Source organism: Cinclus cinclus, chromosome 10 (genome assembly GCF_963662255.1).
Source record: "Cinclus cinclus chromosome 10, bCinCin1.1, whole genome shotgun sequence".
Lineage (NCBI taxonomy): Eukaryota > Metazoa > Chordata > Aves > Passeriformes > Cinclidae > Cinclus > Cinclus cinclus.
Window position 1 is genome coordinate 2,085,191 of NC_085055.1, and position 17,332 is coordinate 2,102,522.

The 17,332-nt window shown below is 43.6% G+C and overlaps 2 protein-coding genes across 2 annotated transcripts; one reads left to right on the forward strand and one right to left on the reverse strand.

Moving 5' to 3' along the window:
- Positions 1–4,107: 4,107 nt before the first annotated feature.
- LOC134047818 (serine palmitoyltransferase small subunit B-like) lies at positions 4,108–4,350 on the forward strand. Its single transcript, XM_062499255.1, has one exon. It carries the CDS (start codon positions 4,108–4,110, stop codon positions 4,348–4,350), a length of 243 nt encoding a protein of 80 aa, XP_062355239.1.
- A 5,573-nt stretch (positions 4,351–9,923) lies between these two features.
- On the reverse strand, positions 9,924–17,332 carry NMD3 (NMD3 ribosome export adaptor). The gene is made up of 15 exons (XM_062499054.1): positions 17,289–17,332; positions 17,030–17,164; positions 16,409–16,505; positions 15,871–15,951; positions 15,521–15,649; positions 14,938–15,028; positions 14,720–14,798; positions 14,336–14,432; positions 13,988–14,105; positions 13,323–13,468; positions 12,708–12,820; positions 12,013–12,085; positions 11,438–11,544; positions 11,112–11,182; positions 9,924–10,707 (listed from the first exon to the last, which is right to left on the reverse strand). Exons 1-15 carry the CDS (start codon positions 17,330–17,332, stop codon positions 10,574–10,576), a joined length of 1,515 nt encoding a protein of 504 aa, XP_062355038.1. The 3' UTR covers positions 9,924–10,573.

Here is a 17,332-nt window from a genome sequence, read left to right on the forward strand (position 1 = left end):
AGAGCCCCCTAACTCAGAAAAAACTTCTTTAAATGCATCATCCTGTTGCATATTCACAGACCTTCATGCATTATTGAAAACCATCCCCCTCCCAACCTGTAAATCAACATTTTTTTATTTCTCCTTGTGGCTCGTGCACTCCCTGATAAGAGAGATCAATAAATTCCTTCCCTGGGGTTCTGGTGTCCCATAATCCAAAAATGTGAAGAATTCCTTGATTATCTTTTCACCATTCTCTGAGTTAGTTTCATGAACAAAAGCTTTTTATATCACCACGTCATAGTCCAAAAAAACCATATTTATCACACTGCTATTACTAAGTTTTGTTAACAGCAGAGCTAAACGAAACTGTACTCATACAGTGAAGTTTTCCAACATGATACACACAGCATTCACTTTAATATTTGTGAAAAACCAGTGATGTAACATGAACTGCTAACAGGAGCAATGGAAGAATCTCCTGAGTTTTGCTGGATTTCCTGGTTGGTTTTGGGGAGCATTCAAGGCTGGAGGTGCCAGCCCTGCCTTCAGCTGCCCTGGCTTTGCTGCTGAAGGATTCAGGAGTGGCTGCTCCATCTGGCAGGGAAGCTGAGGAACCTGGAGCAGGCGTGTTGTCCCAAACACTGATCTTCACCTCAAAACATCTGATCCCACCCCAGCCCTCCAGACTCCACTGAAATCCACCGCTGGGAAACGGCTTGGAATAAAAAAAACTCCTGAGGGACCAAAGGTGGACATGGAGAATTTGGTTGAAAATTGAGATTTTTGACAGCAGCTGCTGCTGGGGCAGCCCTTCCCCATTTCTGGATTTTCTAGGGGAAGAAGGACATTTCCAAAACAGAACCATTGATGTTGTTGGAAAACAGGAGGGGGGAAGCTGAGGGTGAGGGGTTTGCTGGCAGGTGAGCCCAGGTTTGGTGAGGAAGGGAGGAAAGGTGAGGCTCAGACATTGCTGGTGCCACCTCATCCCATGCAGAGCTGATTCATATTTGGAAATGATTTGGCTGCAGGCAGATAGTTTCCAACACCATCTATTATGCAGATTCTTACCTCGTTTACTTGCCCAATTAAATCATTAAAATGCCTCCAGCATTTTTGGCCTGCTCTTATTTTGCAGCTTTTCTAAGGAAAACTCACCCTTTTTTTTTCTTTTTTTTTTTTTTTTTTTTTCCTTACACAAACCTCGTCCCCAAATTCCCTCCACCCTGGGGTTTCTGGATGAGATTTGGGAGATGCAGAGATTGGGAGATATTTGAGAATGATTTTAATCAGAGCTTGCAAAAGAAGGTGGTGGCTTCACTGCAGATTTTCCTGTGCCACATTTTTGTGGCTGCTTAGCTCTGACCCCATAATTCTGTGCAGACATTAAATTGCCCCTTGTAGGAACTCAAAAGCCCTTCAGGTAATTTTGGGAGGTCTGAAATTAGGAAAGGCATTAATTGTAAATATATATATATATATATATATATATATATGTGTATATATATATATATTTTTTTTTTTTTGCCTGGTGTGTTCCTCCCGTCAGCGTTCTCGAGCTTGGGCTCAGCTCCAAGATCCAGGTGTCCTGAGCGTGGTGCCAGACAGAGAATAAATTATTGCATAAATCAGAGTCCTGTGGCCAGAGGAGATCCCAGCGAGGAGGAGGAGGAGGAGGAGGAGGGCGGGGAGTGGAGGCCACGCTCTGTAATTGAGGATCAAAGCTCCGGGTTCTGCCTCTCCATCCGCACCTGAGCTGCTCCCTGCTCCCTGCTCCCTTCCCAGCCCTGCACAGGTGAGTTCTGCTTCTTCCAACCCACATTTTGCACAGGATAAGTCTTTCCTCAAAGGCAGGAGAGAGGATCAGGTGTCACCTGGGTTGGTAAAAACTGGGTGTAAAAACTGGGCAGAAATGGGATGGTTAACGAGGACGTCGCCACAAGGAATTATTAATGTTTTGAACTGCAGAGGTATTTGTTTAGCTCACCTGGCAGGAAGAAAAGAGGTGGGGAAGATGTGGAAGCAAAATGTCTCTAAAATCTCTGGCAAGTGGCTTTTTTTGGGGGGGGTAAAATCCAACTCTGTTTGGAACGATGGAGTTAATTGTATGTAATTTCTGAGGGATAAATTTCTTTCCACAGATTTTTGACGCCTCCAGGAGTTCTTTACTTCCCAGTTAAAAAGTGGGAAATGGGAGTTTTTGGGTTGTTTCCCCTTAGGAAAGTGTCAGAAAGTATCAATTAATGAAATAATCCTGTTTTCCCTTTTCCTCTCTAGTTCTGTGTCCTGCTGATGACATAATGCAACACTCAGTAACTATTAGCATTGATTTATTCCTTCTTTAAAGGAAATCTGTGTTCATTATTATTTTAGATGTAGAATAGATAAAGTATAATGTAGAATATTATCTAGTATGTCTTATATATTTTATATTATATATTAATTATATATTATGTCATATATTAATTACATATTATGTCGTATAGATTATGTCTTATAGATTATAGATTACATTATACATTATATATAGCATATTATATATTGTATATGGTATATATATTGCATTGCATTATATGATATTATACTATATTGTATACACTATACACTACATATTAAGCTATTGTTATTGTTATTGTTATTATTTAATTCTGGCAACAGATCAATTCAATCCCTGCTGCAGAAAAAGCTGGATAACCTGGGTGTAGTTTCCTATTTCTGGAATTCTGTATGTGTGGGCTTCTCCACGCTCTCACTTTGCACCTGGGACTTCCAGCGGCAACTGGAGCGCGAGACATAAAAAATCCAGTTTGCAGTGGTAGAAACCAGGAAATTCTGTGTAGGAGTGCGGAGGTGGGAAGGAGGAGGAGGAGGAGGAGGAGGAGGAGGAAGAGGAGGGAGGGTTTAAAGGGATTTCTGACGCAGCTGCCCCAGCAGAGTGGAGTAAGGCGCTGCAAGGGCGGCTGTGGCAGAGTCCTGGATGCAGGGAGCAGTCGGGGATGCTCCCCGCTGGGGATGCTGCAGTGTGAGGCTCCCATTTCTGTCACTTTTTGTAGTACAAGGTGTGTAAGCGCTGGCCCTTCAGGCACTCAGCTCTGCTGAGATTCTCATCTCTGCTCACAGGAACCTTCAGCCGACAGAAAAAAAAGACAGGCAAGCTGCTCGGACTTTTCCACAGCTTTCATTCTGTGAAGGAATTTTCTGTCCACACAGGGCACTGCATTGACTTTAATAGGGTTCGGAGGGGGATCAAAAGTGAACCAATAGGGTACAAAGTTAGTACATTTTAACCAGCTGCATAAGGTCTCTTTGTGTTATAAATGAGGAACAAAAAGTTTCGATATTCAGCAAAATTCAGATTGTTTTATCTGATACAGATGGAGCAAACAGCGCTGGGGAACGTGAGGGGTCACTCCACGCTCCACCAACCTTGGTTTGCAGCTCCTTTTTATAGGATGGTTTTCCTCGTAGTCATCAATAATTGTTATTTTTTGTTGTTGTCATAATTCTGCCAGGTAAGCAGTGGTGCTCAAAAAAAACCCCAAACCATCTGTGGGACCGCTGTGTGAAATCTCTGGACAGTTTGTCAAGGAACAATCTGGATTTGGTAGGTAAAGAACAGCAGAAGTGGGAATTTGGTTTTAACACATAGTTACAATTGATTACACAAAGGAAGGAAATCTGATTTGGCAAAATCTTTCAGGCTGTGGGAAAACCTCATTTTACAAACTGGTATCAAATACAATTTACTTAGAAAGCACAATACTCATGACAGGGGGATTTAAACAGAATGGTTTTAATCATGTATTTCCCTTTATTTAGTTCCATGATTTATCTAAGTATTCTGGTTTATATAAACTCCAAAACCTCTATGATTAACACGAATCTTTTATCCATTACCACATTTGGAACAACCAGTTATAAAGAATCAAATCTAACCAATAATATTCTAAGAAGATAAGAGGGGGTGTCCATTTTCTCTAGCACGAGTCATTCTAGTGAAGTGGTTTTCCTTATCTCAGAGACAATGCCAAGGGGCCCTCCCAGAGGTACCTGCAGAGGGGTTCATCTCCTCCACACGTTTCCATGATTCCCCGTCCTTCATCCCACAGGGAGCTCTGGGAACAGGGGATGGATGTGAAGAGCACCCTGAGCTACCTGTACTGGCTCCTGTGCCAGTTCGAGCTGATCACCTGCAGTTACCTGATGGAGCCCTGGGAGAAGGTGCTCTTCTACTCCTTCAACCTGGCCCTGCTGGGGCTGCTGCTCTACACCACCTACGTCTGTGTGGCTTTCCACGCCAGCTCGGCCTTCCAGCTCCTCTGCAGCTTCCTGGGAAACCCACGGGAAAATGCTCTTTCTGTGGTGAAGTAAAACCTCACCCTGACTTCGGGATCCAAGCCTTTCCTTACCCCATTTTTGTCCAGGAGCCATAAAATCTGCTTTGTTCTCTCTTCGTGTTTTACTCTGATAGCAAATTATTTTTTGCTCCAATCAATCACTGTTGGTATTTTTTTACTATTTGCTTCTTCAAGAGCTTTCAATTTTAATGACACGCTGGAATTACAGAGCTGGGATTGGGACAGGAACAACTCCCCTGAAGATTTTGTTATTCCAGGGAAAAAGGAACAACCTCCCTGAAGATTTCGTTATTCCAGGGAAAAGGAACAACCTCCCTGAAGGTTTTGTTATTGTGGGGAAAAGGAACAATCCCCCTGAAGATTTTGTTATTCCAGGGAAAAGGAACAACCCCCCCCCTCCCCCCCCCGGAAGATTTTATAACTCCAGGGAAAAGAAACAATCCCCCTGAAGATTTTGTCATTCCAGGGAAAGCTCCTTGGGTATGGAAGGTTTTCATCTGGAGAAATGATACAGCATGAATTTGTTCTTGTCTGCCAGAAGAGATGTGCACACAAAAATCCCAGACGAGTGCTTCTCTGAGCTTGCTGTGTTTTTATGGAATGATTTCAGGATTTATTAATTCTCCTCGATTGTTTTATACAATGAATTATATTATCATGATGCAAACAACTGATTCATTAAAAATGGGAGCATGTGCTGCTGGGAAAATTTAGGATGAAACTCTCAGATCCTTGGGCTTTATAAAAACAGATAATTTTTGGTTTGCTTTAGAAGATGAGTAAATCATGTGCATCATATAGGGAATATAACACTACAGATTCACTTGTGGCAGGGCTTCAGTTGAAAATAAAACCCCTAAGAAATATAAAAATACAATGCCTCCTTTTTTCCTGACCCTTTACTCCCTACTTTTCACCTTTTACACTCTCCCAGCTGAGCAGGGCCTGAAACACAAACTCCTGAGCTGTAAATAACATGCTGGATTTGGCTGGGACTGCTTTTGTTCCAAATTCCATGAGTTTTTATCCTTACAACCACCACATTCCTGTGCTGCCAGCTTCCTGCAGTGGGCAGGAGCTGCTCTGGGATGAGCTTGGGAATGAGGGTTGGGGTTTGGAATCCTCAGGAGATGAAGGGAGTAGAGCAGGACACACAGGGTGACACAAATTCCCATTTTCCACCCACACTGAGGTGAGTCTGGGGAGTTTTCCCAAGCCCCTGGAATGCTCTCTCCTTCCAGAGGATGGGTTCTTGCTGGAGGTGGCAATTCCAGGGACTTAGGGAATGAGGTTTGGGCACAGGAGGCGACAAAACAAAGTGAAGACGTTCATTATGTCATTTGTCACCTCAGCTGCTTGCCCAGTTTATAATTATGGGGAAGTAAGGCAAGAGATGGAAATAGTTCCTCTGGGAAAATGAGGGCAGCAGTGCTCAAACTCACAGGTCTTTTAACAATGGCCAAGGATCTCTAAGTTTGTAAAAAAAATCTATTCCATACTTGGATCCAACTGGATGTTTTATTAAAGTAATGTAATGGTTGAAGTAGAATTAGTGCAGATTCGCTTTCATGCTTAGTCTGTATATTATATTTTCTGATACTTATCAATATAATTTGTATTTACTGATGTTTAGGAACAAGAAGGAACACAGTCTTTTAATTATATCAGTCATTAGACAGTGATTTTTTTCCCCAGTGTCTAATACAGAGAAATACAGGCACTACTTTGCATTTCAGGTGCAAAATGTGTATTTCTCAGGCCTGTGTAAATAAATACTGCTCCAGCTGTGCCTGCTCTGGGCAGGAGCAGGTCACCTTCCATTCCAGCAGAGGATTCCACATGGACATCCCGAGCATTTCACCAGGCTGGAGGAGCAGGAACTTTGCCCTGCTTGTTACTGCTGCCCTTTCCCACGTGGTGTTTGTGGGTGCCTCCAGTGCCTGGGGCCTCTTTAGCAATGACTGGGGTAGGATTGGGGGTAGGATTGGGATGGGGCTCTGCTCCCACCCCCACATCCCAGCCGGGCTGGAGGAACAGGACAGAGCCAGGAAAACACCAAAATGCAGCAGAGGAAACAAGGGGCCACGTGGCAGCTGGAGCTCCCCAGAGCTCCTGATTCATTTTCCCTTCCCCTTGCCTGTCCCAAGAGTCCAGGATTTAAAATATTTCGGCTCCCAATCCCAGCTGCTGTTTCAGTTCCCAGCACTGCCTGGGCAGGTTCCTGCTGGAAGCACCAGGAGCCCGAGGGGCTCCAGATTTGGGGATGGGATCAGGATGAGGCACAGCTGGAGCTGTGCCAGGGGAGATTTAGGGTGGAGATCAGGGCAAGGTTCTTCCCCCAGAGGGTGCTGGGTGCTCCCCAAGGAATGGGCACGGCCCCGAGGCTGCCAGAGCTCCAGGGATGCATGGGGGGGATTCTTGGGCTGGAACAGGCTCTTTCCACATTTCTCCAGATTTTTCCAAGCAGCTGCACAGGCTGCTCTGAGTGGCCACAACATTTAGTTTTTCACACCTGCTACTCAGTGTTGCAAACCTAAATTAATGAATGCATGGATGAAGCAGGAAATGTTCCAGGAGGAGTGGGAAGTGGAATATTCCCTGCACACCCTTCTCTGAGGACACCAAGCACAGACACTCCTGTGTCTGTCAGGAGCAGTTTCTGTCCTCAGGTTCCAAGGAATGTAAGGATAACACTCGGCACCATTCAGATCCCTGCCACGTGAAAAGGAAATATTTAAATTGCACAACTTAACCCACGCTGGTTCAGCAAGAGTAGAAACTAAAGAACAAAAATAAGAACCAGCTGCTAAAATCAAACCTTTGATGTTTCCAGCCAGAACATTGTGGTGGATTCCCAGCATCCTCAGTTGGAGTCATTTTTATTGTAGGACTTTCACACCTTATCTCCCATTAAACTTTAATCTGTGCTTTATCTTCCTAAGGCACTAAAGATGATTCTGTTCATGTGGAACTTTACCCCTCTGCTGCTGCTGCTCACTTCAGGAGTTTTTAGAAGCTTAAGCTAATTTCTTCCTCCCTGTTGTTACTGTCACTGTTTTGCACTACAACCAGCTGCACTTTGCTTTATTTACAGCCACGTGTAATTGCAGTTCTTATCTTTGCTGTTCATTACCTGACCTGAAAATCCTGCTTGGGAAAGGAACCTCTCAGCACTTCCTGGCCTTTGCATCCCACAGGATGTTTCCATCTTGCAGGGATTTGGTCAGAGCAGGAGGGAGTTTCCAGCAGATCTGTTTGCTTTTCCAGAGCTGACCTGAAATTCCTCTGTCCTGCTTGGCTGAAAGTTTCTGCTTCACTTCCCTGCTCAGCTGAAACTGCTTCATGCAACAGTTGAGTTCCAGTCTCCCTGAGATAGGAAATTCCTCCTTCCTCTGCTGCTGATATTTCCACTATAGAGCAGAGATATTACATGAAATATGATTCACTTAGGTATTTTTCCAGGTTTTTCCAGGGATCAAGGTGTGAATCATCATCCTTGGAGCACAAAGTCTCAGCAAGGTGTGCAAACACCACCAAGTATTTCACACTTCAGGAGTTTCCTTCCATCTCACAAATCTCCCTCACCAGACACGTGTTTAAAATTGGCTTTCAAGGCTTTTCAGTCCTTGCTGGGGACTCATGTCATCCAAAATGGTTTCATTTTAGGAAGTTGAATATTTAAATTGCACTAAGTCCCTTCAGTTTCTTGCTTTACCAACAGGCTTTGGTTTTGTCGTGGAACTGAAACCCTGACAAATTTTAAACTTCCTCTTTCTTGGCTTAACCAGGCTCCCATCTTGTACTTAGGAGGACGTACTGATTCTGACAGCAACAAGATTCTTTGTTCCATGGTTATGGCCTGGAATGAGCTACAGGAAACATTCCCAAATCCCTGTGGATTTCCAATTCCCACCACTCCTTGTACCTGCTCTGGGAGGTGCAGCTGCAACAGAAGGCCCCGAGTTGAGATAAATCTGCAGAAGGAGCAGTTTGCTGACCTGAAATCCTTCAGCACCAAGTTCAAAGCAGTTTTTGTCTTATTTTTCTTTAGCTTAGTGTTACTTTGAATTTAAACAAGAAGTACTGCATGGGCATAAAGAGTTTTTCCCTGGGTTTTTAGCCCCCTTTTCCTTGGAGCAGGGAACAGCTCTTGGGGCCATGCAGGAATAGTGACATCAGGTGGCCTCTCATGCTCAGCACAGGTACATCCTGATTTTCCTATGGCTATCCTGCAGGAGAAGGGGGAAGAGATGGGATTGGATCTATCTCTGTCAGTCCCAGAGTGGAAACAGAGCCAGACTTTTCCCAGTGGCATCCAGGGAAATCATTCCAAATCCCAAAATTCCAACAGAAGGAACCTACACCCTTGTGTAACTTTTTATGGAGAACTTTGTGATGCAGAGGAATTTTCCTCTGGAGTTTTCTATTTGAAGGAAAAACTCCTTATTCCCCTATTCCCTGCTTCCAAGAGTAAGAGACTGAAAAAAGACAGACTTTGTTGGAAGTCTCCACCAGATCAGTGTCTCAGCTTGGAAGCTCCCAAAATTGGCCCAGGAGCTGTCCCTGGAGTGCAGCCAAGCTCAAGCACCTGGCCTGAGGTTCACAATGTTTTGCCATAAATATTTCACCTCAGCAATTTCCATCTGACCCATATTTGGGACCCCTGGAGTTCCATCCACTAACAGATTTTAAAGCAGTTGAAGGTGAAATCATCACCTTAAGCTTTTCATCATCAACACACAAGACTTTTACCTAGGAAAAAAAATTAAATCAAAAATCAGTGTTTGCACACCCCAGTCCCCTTTTGCTGTTCATTTCCCCCCTCAGTTATCCAGCTTTTGTGCTGTAATGTCTGACTTGTAGAACAGATTTTTTTGTCCACCATTTTCTCTGAGCAAAACTTAATTCCAAAGCTCTGCACAGCTTCTCCCATGACTTCCAACTCAAAATTCATCAACATCTGGGTGGAAATGCATCACTGAACAGTTCTGACTTAAAATCCTGGACGGTTTCTGTTGTAAAAAAAGATTTTTGTGGCTTAACTCTTTCAGAAAGAGCTGCAGGGCAAGTGGCAGCTTTTATCCATGACAATTAATACCTTTGTTAACTCCAATGGCAGTGAAAATATTGGCAAATATTGAATTTGTTGGACACTCTCCAAACCTCTCTGAGCTCCCAAAGGGGCACTGGAAAGTTGAGAACCCACAAAGAAACCCAGTTTTGGTTCTGGGGAGCTGCTCCACCAAACAAATCCCACAAAGCCAAGAAATCCTTGGATTCCTGGATTCTGCAGCACAAGATCTTTCCAGACAAAACTCCTGCTGGAAGATCCATGAAAGCTTTTCCAGACTGGTAGCAGAGCAAGGAAGGGAGGGAAAGGAAGAAGGAGATTTCCAGGGATAAAGAGGATGTGAAAATACAGCAAATATCCAACAATCCTGGGAGAGTCCAGGAAGGAAAACAGAGAGGAGGGAAAGGACTGAGGAAAACAGCAGTTTAAACCCAGTTTTTATTACTCCCCCATCACTGCCAACAACAGGGAATTTATTATTCTGGCCTCTTTGGGCTTCCAGAGTGCAACTGGGTTTTACAATGAACTAAAAAATGATGAATCAAAATACCTCAAGAGGTTTCCAATCCTTTATAGCTGATTAATTAATTAATTAATTCCTGTGCATGTTGCTTTAAATCCACTGGTCCAGACTTTGGATATAGTTCAATATTCATCACACTCCAGAGGATTTTCCAATGTTTCTGATCAAGGGCTTTACAGGGAAGTTTTCTTTGTGTAAGGGACCAGAAATTAGTCTTGAGCTTCCCCAAAATATGGATCTATGGAATAATCTACCAATATCATAAAAGACTTCAAACCACTGTGCCAAAAAATGGGGAAAACTTTTCCCATGTAAGAAATTAAAGCTGTAACAGTAGGTAGGGACTTTACCTAAAATCTTTCCCTCTTGACATCTTTCCTTATTTTCTCCACTGCAGAAATTGCCTGGAAAGATCCCTCAGGGATGGGAGGAACTTGTGGAATTTATATTGCAATCTTTCCACTAGAAATTGAATTTTAATTGCCGATTCTCTGGAACATCATCCATTAAAAATGAATTCCAGGCCTTAATTTTGGGCTGCAGTGGGAGTTTTGTCACTTTTCCTGGCTTTGTGATGGTCAATTATGGCCTGGGGTGTTTTTTCTCCCCAAAGGAATATTGACTGCATGTAAGGCACTGTCCTTACTCTGTCAGCATTTCTGCTCCCTCCCCTCCAGTGGCGTCCTGGGAAATGTGGAGATCTTCCAGCATTTCAGCCAGGCTGATCCGTGGAGCTCCATCATCATCTGTGTCACTCTCCACTGGAATATCTGCATCTGAAAACACACAAACCCCCCCAAAAGGAACAGCTCAGCAAAGGAAACAAACCCCCAAACACCAGAGCAACCCCAAGGGAAAACGGAGGGGGAAAAAAAAAAATCAAACCAACTACACCAAAACAACCAACAAACCACAAAACCAAAAAATAAAAAATTCCTCCTAAAAACTCAACAGTCCTCTCATAGGAAAAAAAAATAATTCTGTGTCAAATCCTTCACCCAGCAGAGATTTTGGGTGCAGGAGTAAAGTTCTTTTTCATGTTAAAAGTAAGGAAACAAAACCCATCAGGCATGAACAGCTTGGAGAATGCCAACAGAGAATTTCAGCAAAATTATTTTGCCTCAAACACGATTTAACCATGATTTAATTACACCCAATGAAGGATTTTAAAAGGCCTTACTTCTGTAAATGTTGACATTCTTCCTTATGGTCTCATCCTCTTCCAGATCTTCCAGGAACTCCTGGTATTGTCTGTAAAAGATGTGAGATGTATTTACTCACTTCTCCTTTGGATTTATGGAAATTCAGGCAACAAAGTAAAACCACAGAAACAAAAGCAGACCTGAGAGCATTCCCTCGTTTCCAACCCATTCTTGCTGCTGTTTTATCCTCACCTATTAATTCCCAACTCATCCATCTCTAATTTTCTCCCTGTTTCCTCTCAGCTGGAGGTTATTTAGAAGCTGGAGCAGCTTTGTCAGGGAACAAGGAGAGCAGATACTGAACCTTTCATCATCTGTGTCCGTGGCTTCCCTGTCCCTTTCCAGCTCCTTCAGCTTCCAGTTCCTGCGGCGCTGCCGCTTGGAGCGGTCGTAGCTCTTCTTGATCAGCACCTTCAAGGAAAAGCAGTTCCTTTTTTCCACTTCCCAAAATCCCAAATCAGCACCCAAATTCACATCTGGGCATCTAAAACCAGCTGGATTGGCTCTCAGCAGTGCTATATTGAATTGACAGGGATTTTGTCAGTTCAAATGTTTCCAAACGCTTGGAAAACGCTCCTGACCAGTCAGGCACACACTGGAGTTATAAATCAGTTTGTAGCACTCAGTGATTGGTAACTGGAACAAAAACAACAACTAATGTATTATGTAACCACGGAAATTGGAAAAAAAATCCAACAATAAATGTGTAATTTAAAAATCACTCAAATATTTAAGGAAATAATCCTTCAAAATCAGAAGATACTCAAATTTCACTGTTAATATCCTCTCCTCCTTCAGGCACTGCTCATTATAAAATCACACTCCCTCCTAGCCCTGGCCAATGCAGAGAACTTTGCACAGACAAAGGGATTTTCTTACCACGTCAGGAATATGCTGGGGGTTCATCTTGTTGGCAAATTCATCATTTAAGTTGCAGTTGGCCAAGTCAAAGCTAAAACAGAAACAGGGGTTTTACTCTGCTTTATTAAAAAACCCTGACTTCAGTGTTTGTGTTGAAGGGCTGCACAGTGCAAGGTGCAGCTCCTAAGGAAGAGAAATATTTCCAGATGAAGGCAAACAAATAAAAATCCACATTAATGTGCAGCTTTCACAAGGCTGAGCAGCTGCTGTTCCCAAATCCTGTTCTGTTGGCACTTCCCAACCTCTGTAATCCAAACTGCAACATCCACTGTGGTTCTGCTGGGCTCACAACGTTCAGGTTTAAACCTTTCCAAGCATCACCTGACTTGCCTGATCTTACAAAAAATTCACATTTGTTATCCCTGTATATGATATTCATTAGCAAACACATAATTAACTGGGGGTTTAAAAATCCTTTCCATCTATTTGTGGCTAAATTGTGAGTCCAAGCTGCACTCTGAAGGCAATCAGCTCTCTTATTTCTAACCAATTTTTACATGAAAACTCCTTCTAGAAATGAGATTTCCTGGGTCAGGACCAGGATGCTTCCACCCTTTTTGCTGCTTACATTTTGAAATCAGACCAGTTCAGCACTTTGTTGCTAACACATGAATTCAGTCATTAAATAATCATTTAAGAAAAGAAGAACAGACCCCAAGACCAGGTCTCCAGGATTCAGGATGTGCCCCAGGTGAGTACAGCAGAAATATTGGTGATCTGTGTCCAGCTCCGAGGTCTTCCTGACCCAGGCTTCAGCCAGAGTGTGCTTTGGGAATGGAAAATAAAACATTCCTTAACCAAACCCAGCTTAACCCCAACATCTGCACTGATTTAAACTCCACTTGTCATTAAACTGGTGCTGCTGCATCAAATATCCAATGGATGCCTTGCTACTCCTCATTGCTCATTAAATAAAAGGAGATGGACATGGAAACTCCCAGGAATTCCCAAAGGCTGTTTTTATAAATAGACACCCGTTTTAGCTTTTAACTGAGAAGATCCATTAATTCTGATTAAAAAACCAAAACCAATTCAGTCATTAGAGCTGCAAAGTTAATATTTCAACACCCAGTGAAGAGCAGAGTTTAAGCTCTTCAAGAAGAATTCCTGGAAGTGGAATTCACATCTTGCCTGCGCCATTCCCAAACCAATTGGTCCCCCCCAAAAAAAAAAACAAACTTTTGCCAGTGGCAAGCTGCAGAACAGCCCAGGCAGATGCAGAGCATGAATCCAGCTGAGCAGAAGGCTCAAAACAGAGAAACTCTCACCTTGTTTGACCGAGCCCCTGCCCCAGCACCTTTTTTCTTCTCGTGGACCCTGTTGATATCCATGATGATGAACTCCTCCAGCTGCTTGGGGTGGAAGAGGCTGTTGAAGGGGTGACGCCAGTAGGTGTTTCCATCGATCTCAGCAACTGCAAAATGATCAGGGAGAGAATTTCTTGTGAAAAAACAACCATTAACCAAAATGGAGGCGACTGCCAGACACGTTTTGTTCATCAGTGCAACGCAATTATTTAGGATATGACCCACACTGCTGCAAGAGCAGCTGATCTGGGACAGATTTACTCAAAGGAATTATTCCCTGGATCCATCCTCTCCCAGGATGTCTGCTGCCCAAGATCAGCACACACCAAGCAAAGCACAGAATTTCTGGAGCTGAAGTGGCTAATAATTTAATTCAGATGCCATCAAATTGCAAAGGAATAAAGATGACACAGGTAAATGCTCAGAACATCCAGGAACTCAAACTGAGCCTGCATATTCTGCCTGGGATCCCATGGAAATCAAGAACTCTTAGTTCACTACGAGATTTCTACTGTACAGATAAATTTAACAACATTAAAGCCCAAAAATCCAAGACTTTGTGGAAATAAAGCAACAGCAATTGTGGCAGCAGAGCAATCAGGTGCTGAGGAAAAGCCCAGACTCACTCTGCAGAGTTCTGGGGTCGATGAGGTGGATGGTGCTGGTCACTCTGATGCACACACAGATCTGGCTCATGTTGCCCAGACTCTGGGCCAGTTTGGGTGACAGACACACAACATTGTCCTGCAAGCAGACAAACACAACTGACATTCCCATTTCCTCCATTTCGAACCAAAACTCCTGAAATAAAATTTTAAACTTTGGTATTTTTACGTTTCTAGCCCCAGTAACTTCTGCATTTCCCATGTGGATCCCTCCCCACCCTCCCAAACCCCACAGTGTGGCCTCCACTTAAAAACCCCAACTCTTCCCAGATCCCACAACACCCTAAAGATGAAGCAGAGGGAAGCTACCTTGCATATGGGAACAATTTCCACAGAGAAAGTGCTTTTGTAGTTGTAGACATTACTGTGAATGTCATGGGAGATCAAACGTTGGGATGACTTGGATCTGTAAAACATGAAAACAGAGTTCTCAGGAAACAAGAGGAACACCACCTGGAACAGGAGATCCTTGGAACAAAGTGTCTGTATCCCAAACAAAAATATTAAGGAAACAGAGGTAAATTTTACTGTGGCTAAGTGGAAAACACTGAACTTTTGTAGGAGGGATTTTGTCTGTTTTGATTAAAATACAGATTCCTTACACTTGCACTTAGAGAATTATTTTAAGACTGTGGATTTAGGAGAGCTCCCCAAAGTTCTGGGTGCTCAAGGCAAGGACCAGGAGTGCTGCACCTGGATGGAACTGTACACTGAAGGAAGTCCACCATCTTCTGGGCATGTTGCTTGGAAGAGTAATAAAAATCCAGGCCATCTGAAAAGAAAGGAAACAAATCTATTTCTATCATATTTTATCTAATGTAATTCATAAGCTTTCCTCTGCACAGCTCCCAGCACACACAATGAAAACATCCCTCACAAATCCAGATTACTCTGCCTCCAGACCCACTCACCATGGATTTCTTTGATCCTTAGTGTGTTTTGATGGAGCCTGTGCTTCAAAATCAGCTGCTCCAAATAGTAAAAAGTCTTCTTGTGCACAGTCTAAAACCAAACAAACACAAAAGCATCAAGGTTATTTAAAAAGCATCAAGTACAAAGTAGGATATCTGAAGAATGAACATTTATATGAAGAGATCACCTAGACAAGGAACAGTCAAATAAACAAAATTATTTCAGAGTGCTCTACTTATACCAAATCATTTAAAGCTTCCATTTCTCATTTTTGTGTAACTGGTTGCTAGAGAGATCTAGTTCCTTTAAAAAGGATTGAAATATTTATCCCACTGTTTCCAAACTGCCTTAAAATACAGGAGGGTATTTAGTTATCCACCCAAGATCCTCCTGCCAGCATCATTTTAAAGAAAGCAAAAAAGTTTTTATGAACTGAGTAAGACAAAATTCAACAACCTCTAACACAAAACACATCCCTGTGGCTAAGTGCGAGTACATTTCTGTCTGAGAAATCCAGGAAATCATCCAGTTCTTTGCCTGATTGTTCTGCCAGGAGCAAACAAAAATTCAGTTTGCCTCTACCTTTTGCCTGACTTGCACCACAGCTTTCCAGAAATCCTTGGCTTCAATCCTGTGGCAGTCTTCACACATCTGAGACTGAACAATGTACTCCACCACAAACACCTGCTGCAGGACTGCCCCATTTATCACCTGCAAAACCAAAGTGTCCAAGGCTTAAGCTCTATTTAAGCAGTATTTTCCCATCTTTACAGCAACAGACAATAACTTTCTTCATTCTGATGAACGGCGCTTTAGTGACAAAATTTAGGCAGGATGAAATCTAGTAATAAGAAAAATAGTAATTTAAAAATCCTGTTGTTTGCCATGAAAGCTTTTTAAAAGCCACAGGGAGAAGGTTGTGCTCCAGTTACCTCTTTCTGAACAGTCAATTTGAGCTTCAGCCTCTTGGAATGTGGTTCTGTCCAAATGAATCCTGCATCAATGAGCCGGACCTGCCCGTGGGGAAGGACAGGAGTTCAGTAAAACCAAGTCTAACTCCACAAACAGAAACTTATGGTTCAGTAAACAAGTGAAGAAGTGAATAATCTTAATTAAAAATACATGTATTAATATCTCAAATCCAATTTACAGTGCTTAGCCAGAACATGGAGGCTGATCAATATAAAATAAAGGTGTTTAATCTCAGGTATTTCCCTCTAAGAATATTCTGAATCTAAGGGATGCTTCATTCAACTTAAACACGTGAATTTGAGTTAATCTATATACAGACCTCTGCAACCCCTTTTTATAGCATCATCAACCAGTGAGAACAAATATTGCATAAATAATTTCTGAAATTAAGGTACATTAAAAACACATCAGTGTCCCTCAGTTCATTGTGCTCGGCTCCCACCTCTACAGTAAGAATTGGGACCAGGCTGTGAAATCCCAGCAGGATCAGCTTCTCACCTTGCTCAGGGAAGCTTTGATTTTCTTCAGACACAAAGCCAGGAGCTCCCTCGATTCCAAGGCACAGTGAATCCAGGTCCCTGGAGGCTGCAGATACCTGGGATACAGGGAGCACTTTACAGCACGTGAAAGCTGCTTGAGCACCTTAAATCACTCCAAAGATGAGCAGCTATTTCCAAAGCTTTCAGTTTAGTAACATCAATGCAGCTACGACTTTCAGAAACATAGAACATCATGGGAAAGTGTCTAAGGTGACCGAGTTCATTCCCCCAGCAGTGCCAAGGCCACCATTAAACCACATCCCCAAGTGCCACATCCACAGGGCTTTTAAATCACTCCAAGGATGGCGATTCCACCGGTGCCCTGGGCAGCTGTGCCAGGCTGGACAACCCTTTCCAGGAGAATTTTTCCCCAATATCCAGACTAAATCCGTGGCTCCCCCCTCCTGTCAGGGTTTTGTGCAGAGCCAGCAGGTTCCCCCCGAGCCTCCTTTTCTCCAGGCTGAGCCCCTTCCCCAGCTCCTCCTCACCAAATTTGTGCGCTTTAGCCTCCCTAAACCCCGAGACCGATGCGTTCCAAGGGCATTTTGCTGCTATCCCCAGCGATTTGGCGGCTCCTCACCTCTCGCACTGCTTGCAGAAATGCACCGTGCCCTGCTTGGGGATGCCTTCGGTGATGTCCACCTGGGCCCGCAGGCAGCCCACGCACATGTTGGCCGGGTTGGGCGGGATGGGGACACCGCACTGGCAGCACAGGCTGGGACACGGGACAGAGAGAAGCAGAGCCACAGTCAGAGCCACAGTCAGAGCCACAGTCAGAGCCACAGTCAGAGCCACAGCCGCCCCCGCCCCAGGAACCCCGGGCCCCCGCCATGGCTCACATGTGTCCCTGCACCGGGGCGGCCGGGGCCGGCAGGTACTCCAT

What these genes read in the sequence shown, in the direction of transcription:
- LOC134047818 (XM_062499255.1), top strand. Translation starts at nt 4,108, where the DNA reads ATGGATGTGAAGAGCACCCTGAGCTACCTGTACTGGCTCCTGTGCCAG.
- NMD3 (XM_062499054.1), bottom strand. Translation starts at nt 17,332, where the DNA reads ATGGAGTACCTGCCGGCCCCGGCCGCCCCGGTGCAGGGACACAT. An exon ending in TTCTGCAAGCAGTGCGAGAG is followed by an intron (nt 16,506 to 17,029) that starts GTGAGGAGCCGC and finishes CCTGTATCCCAG; the next exon opens with GTATCTGCAGCCTCCAGGGA. An exon ending in AAGGATCAAAGAAATCCATG is followed by an intron (nt 14,799 to 14,937) that starts GTGAGTGGGTCT and finishes CTTTCTTTTCAG; the next exon opens with ATGGCCTGGATTTTTATTAC.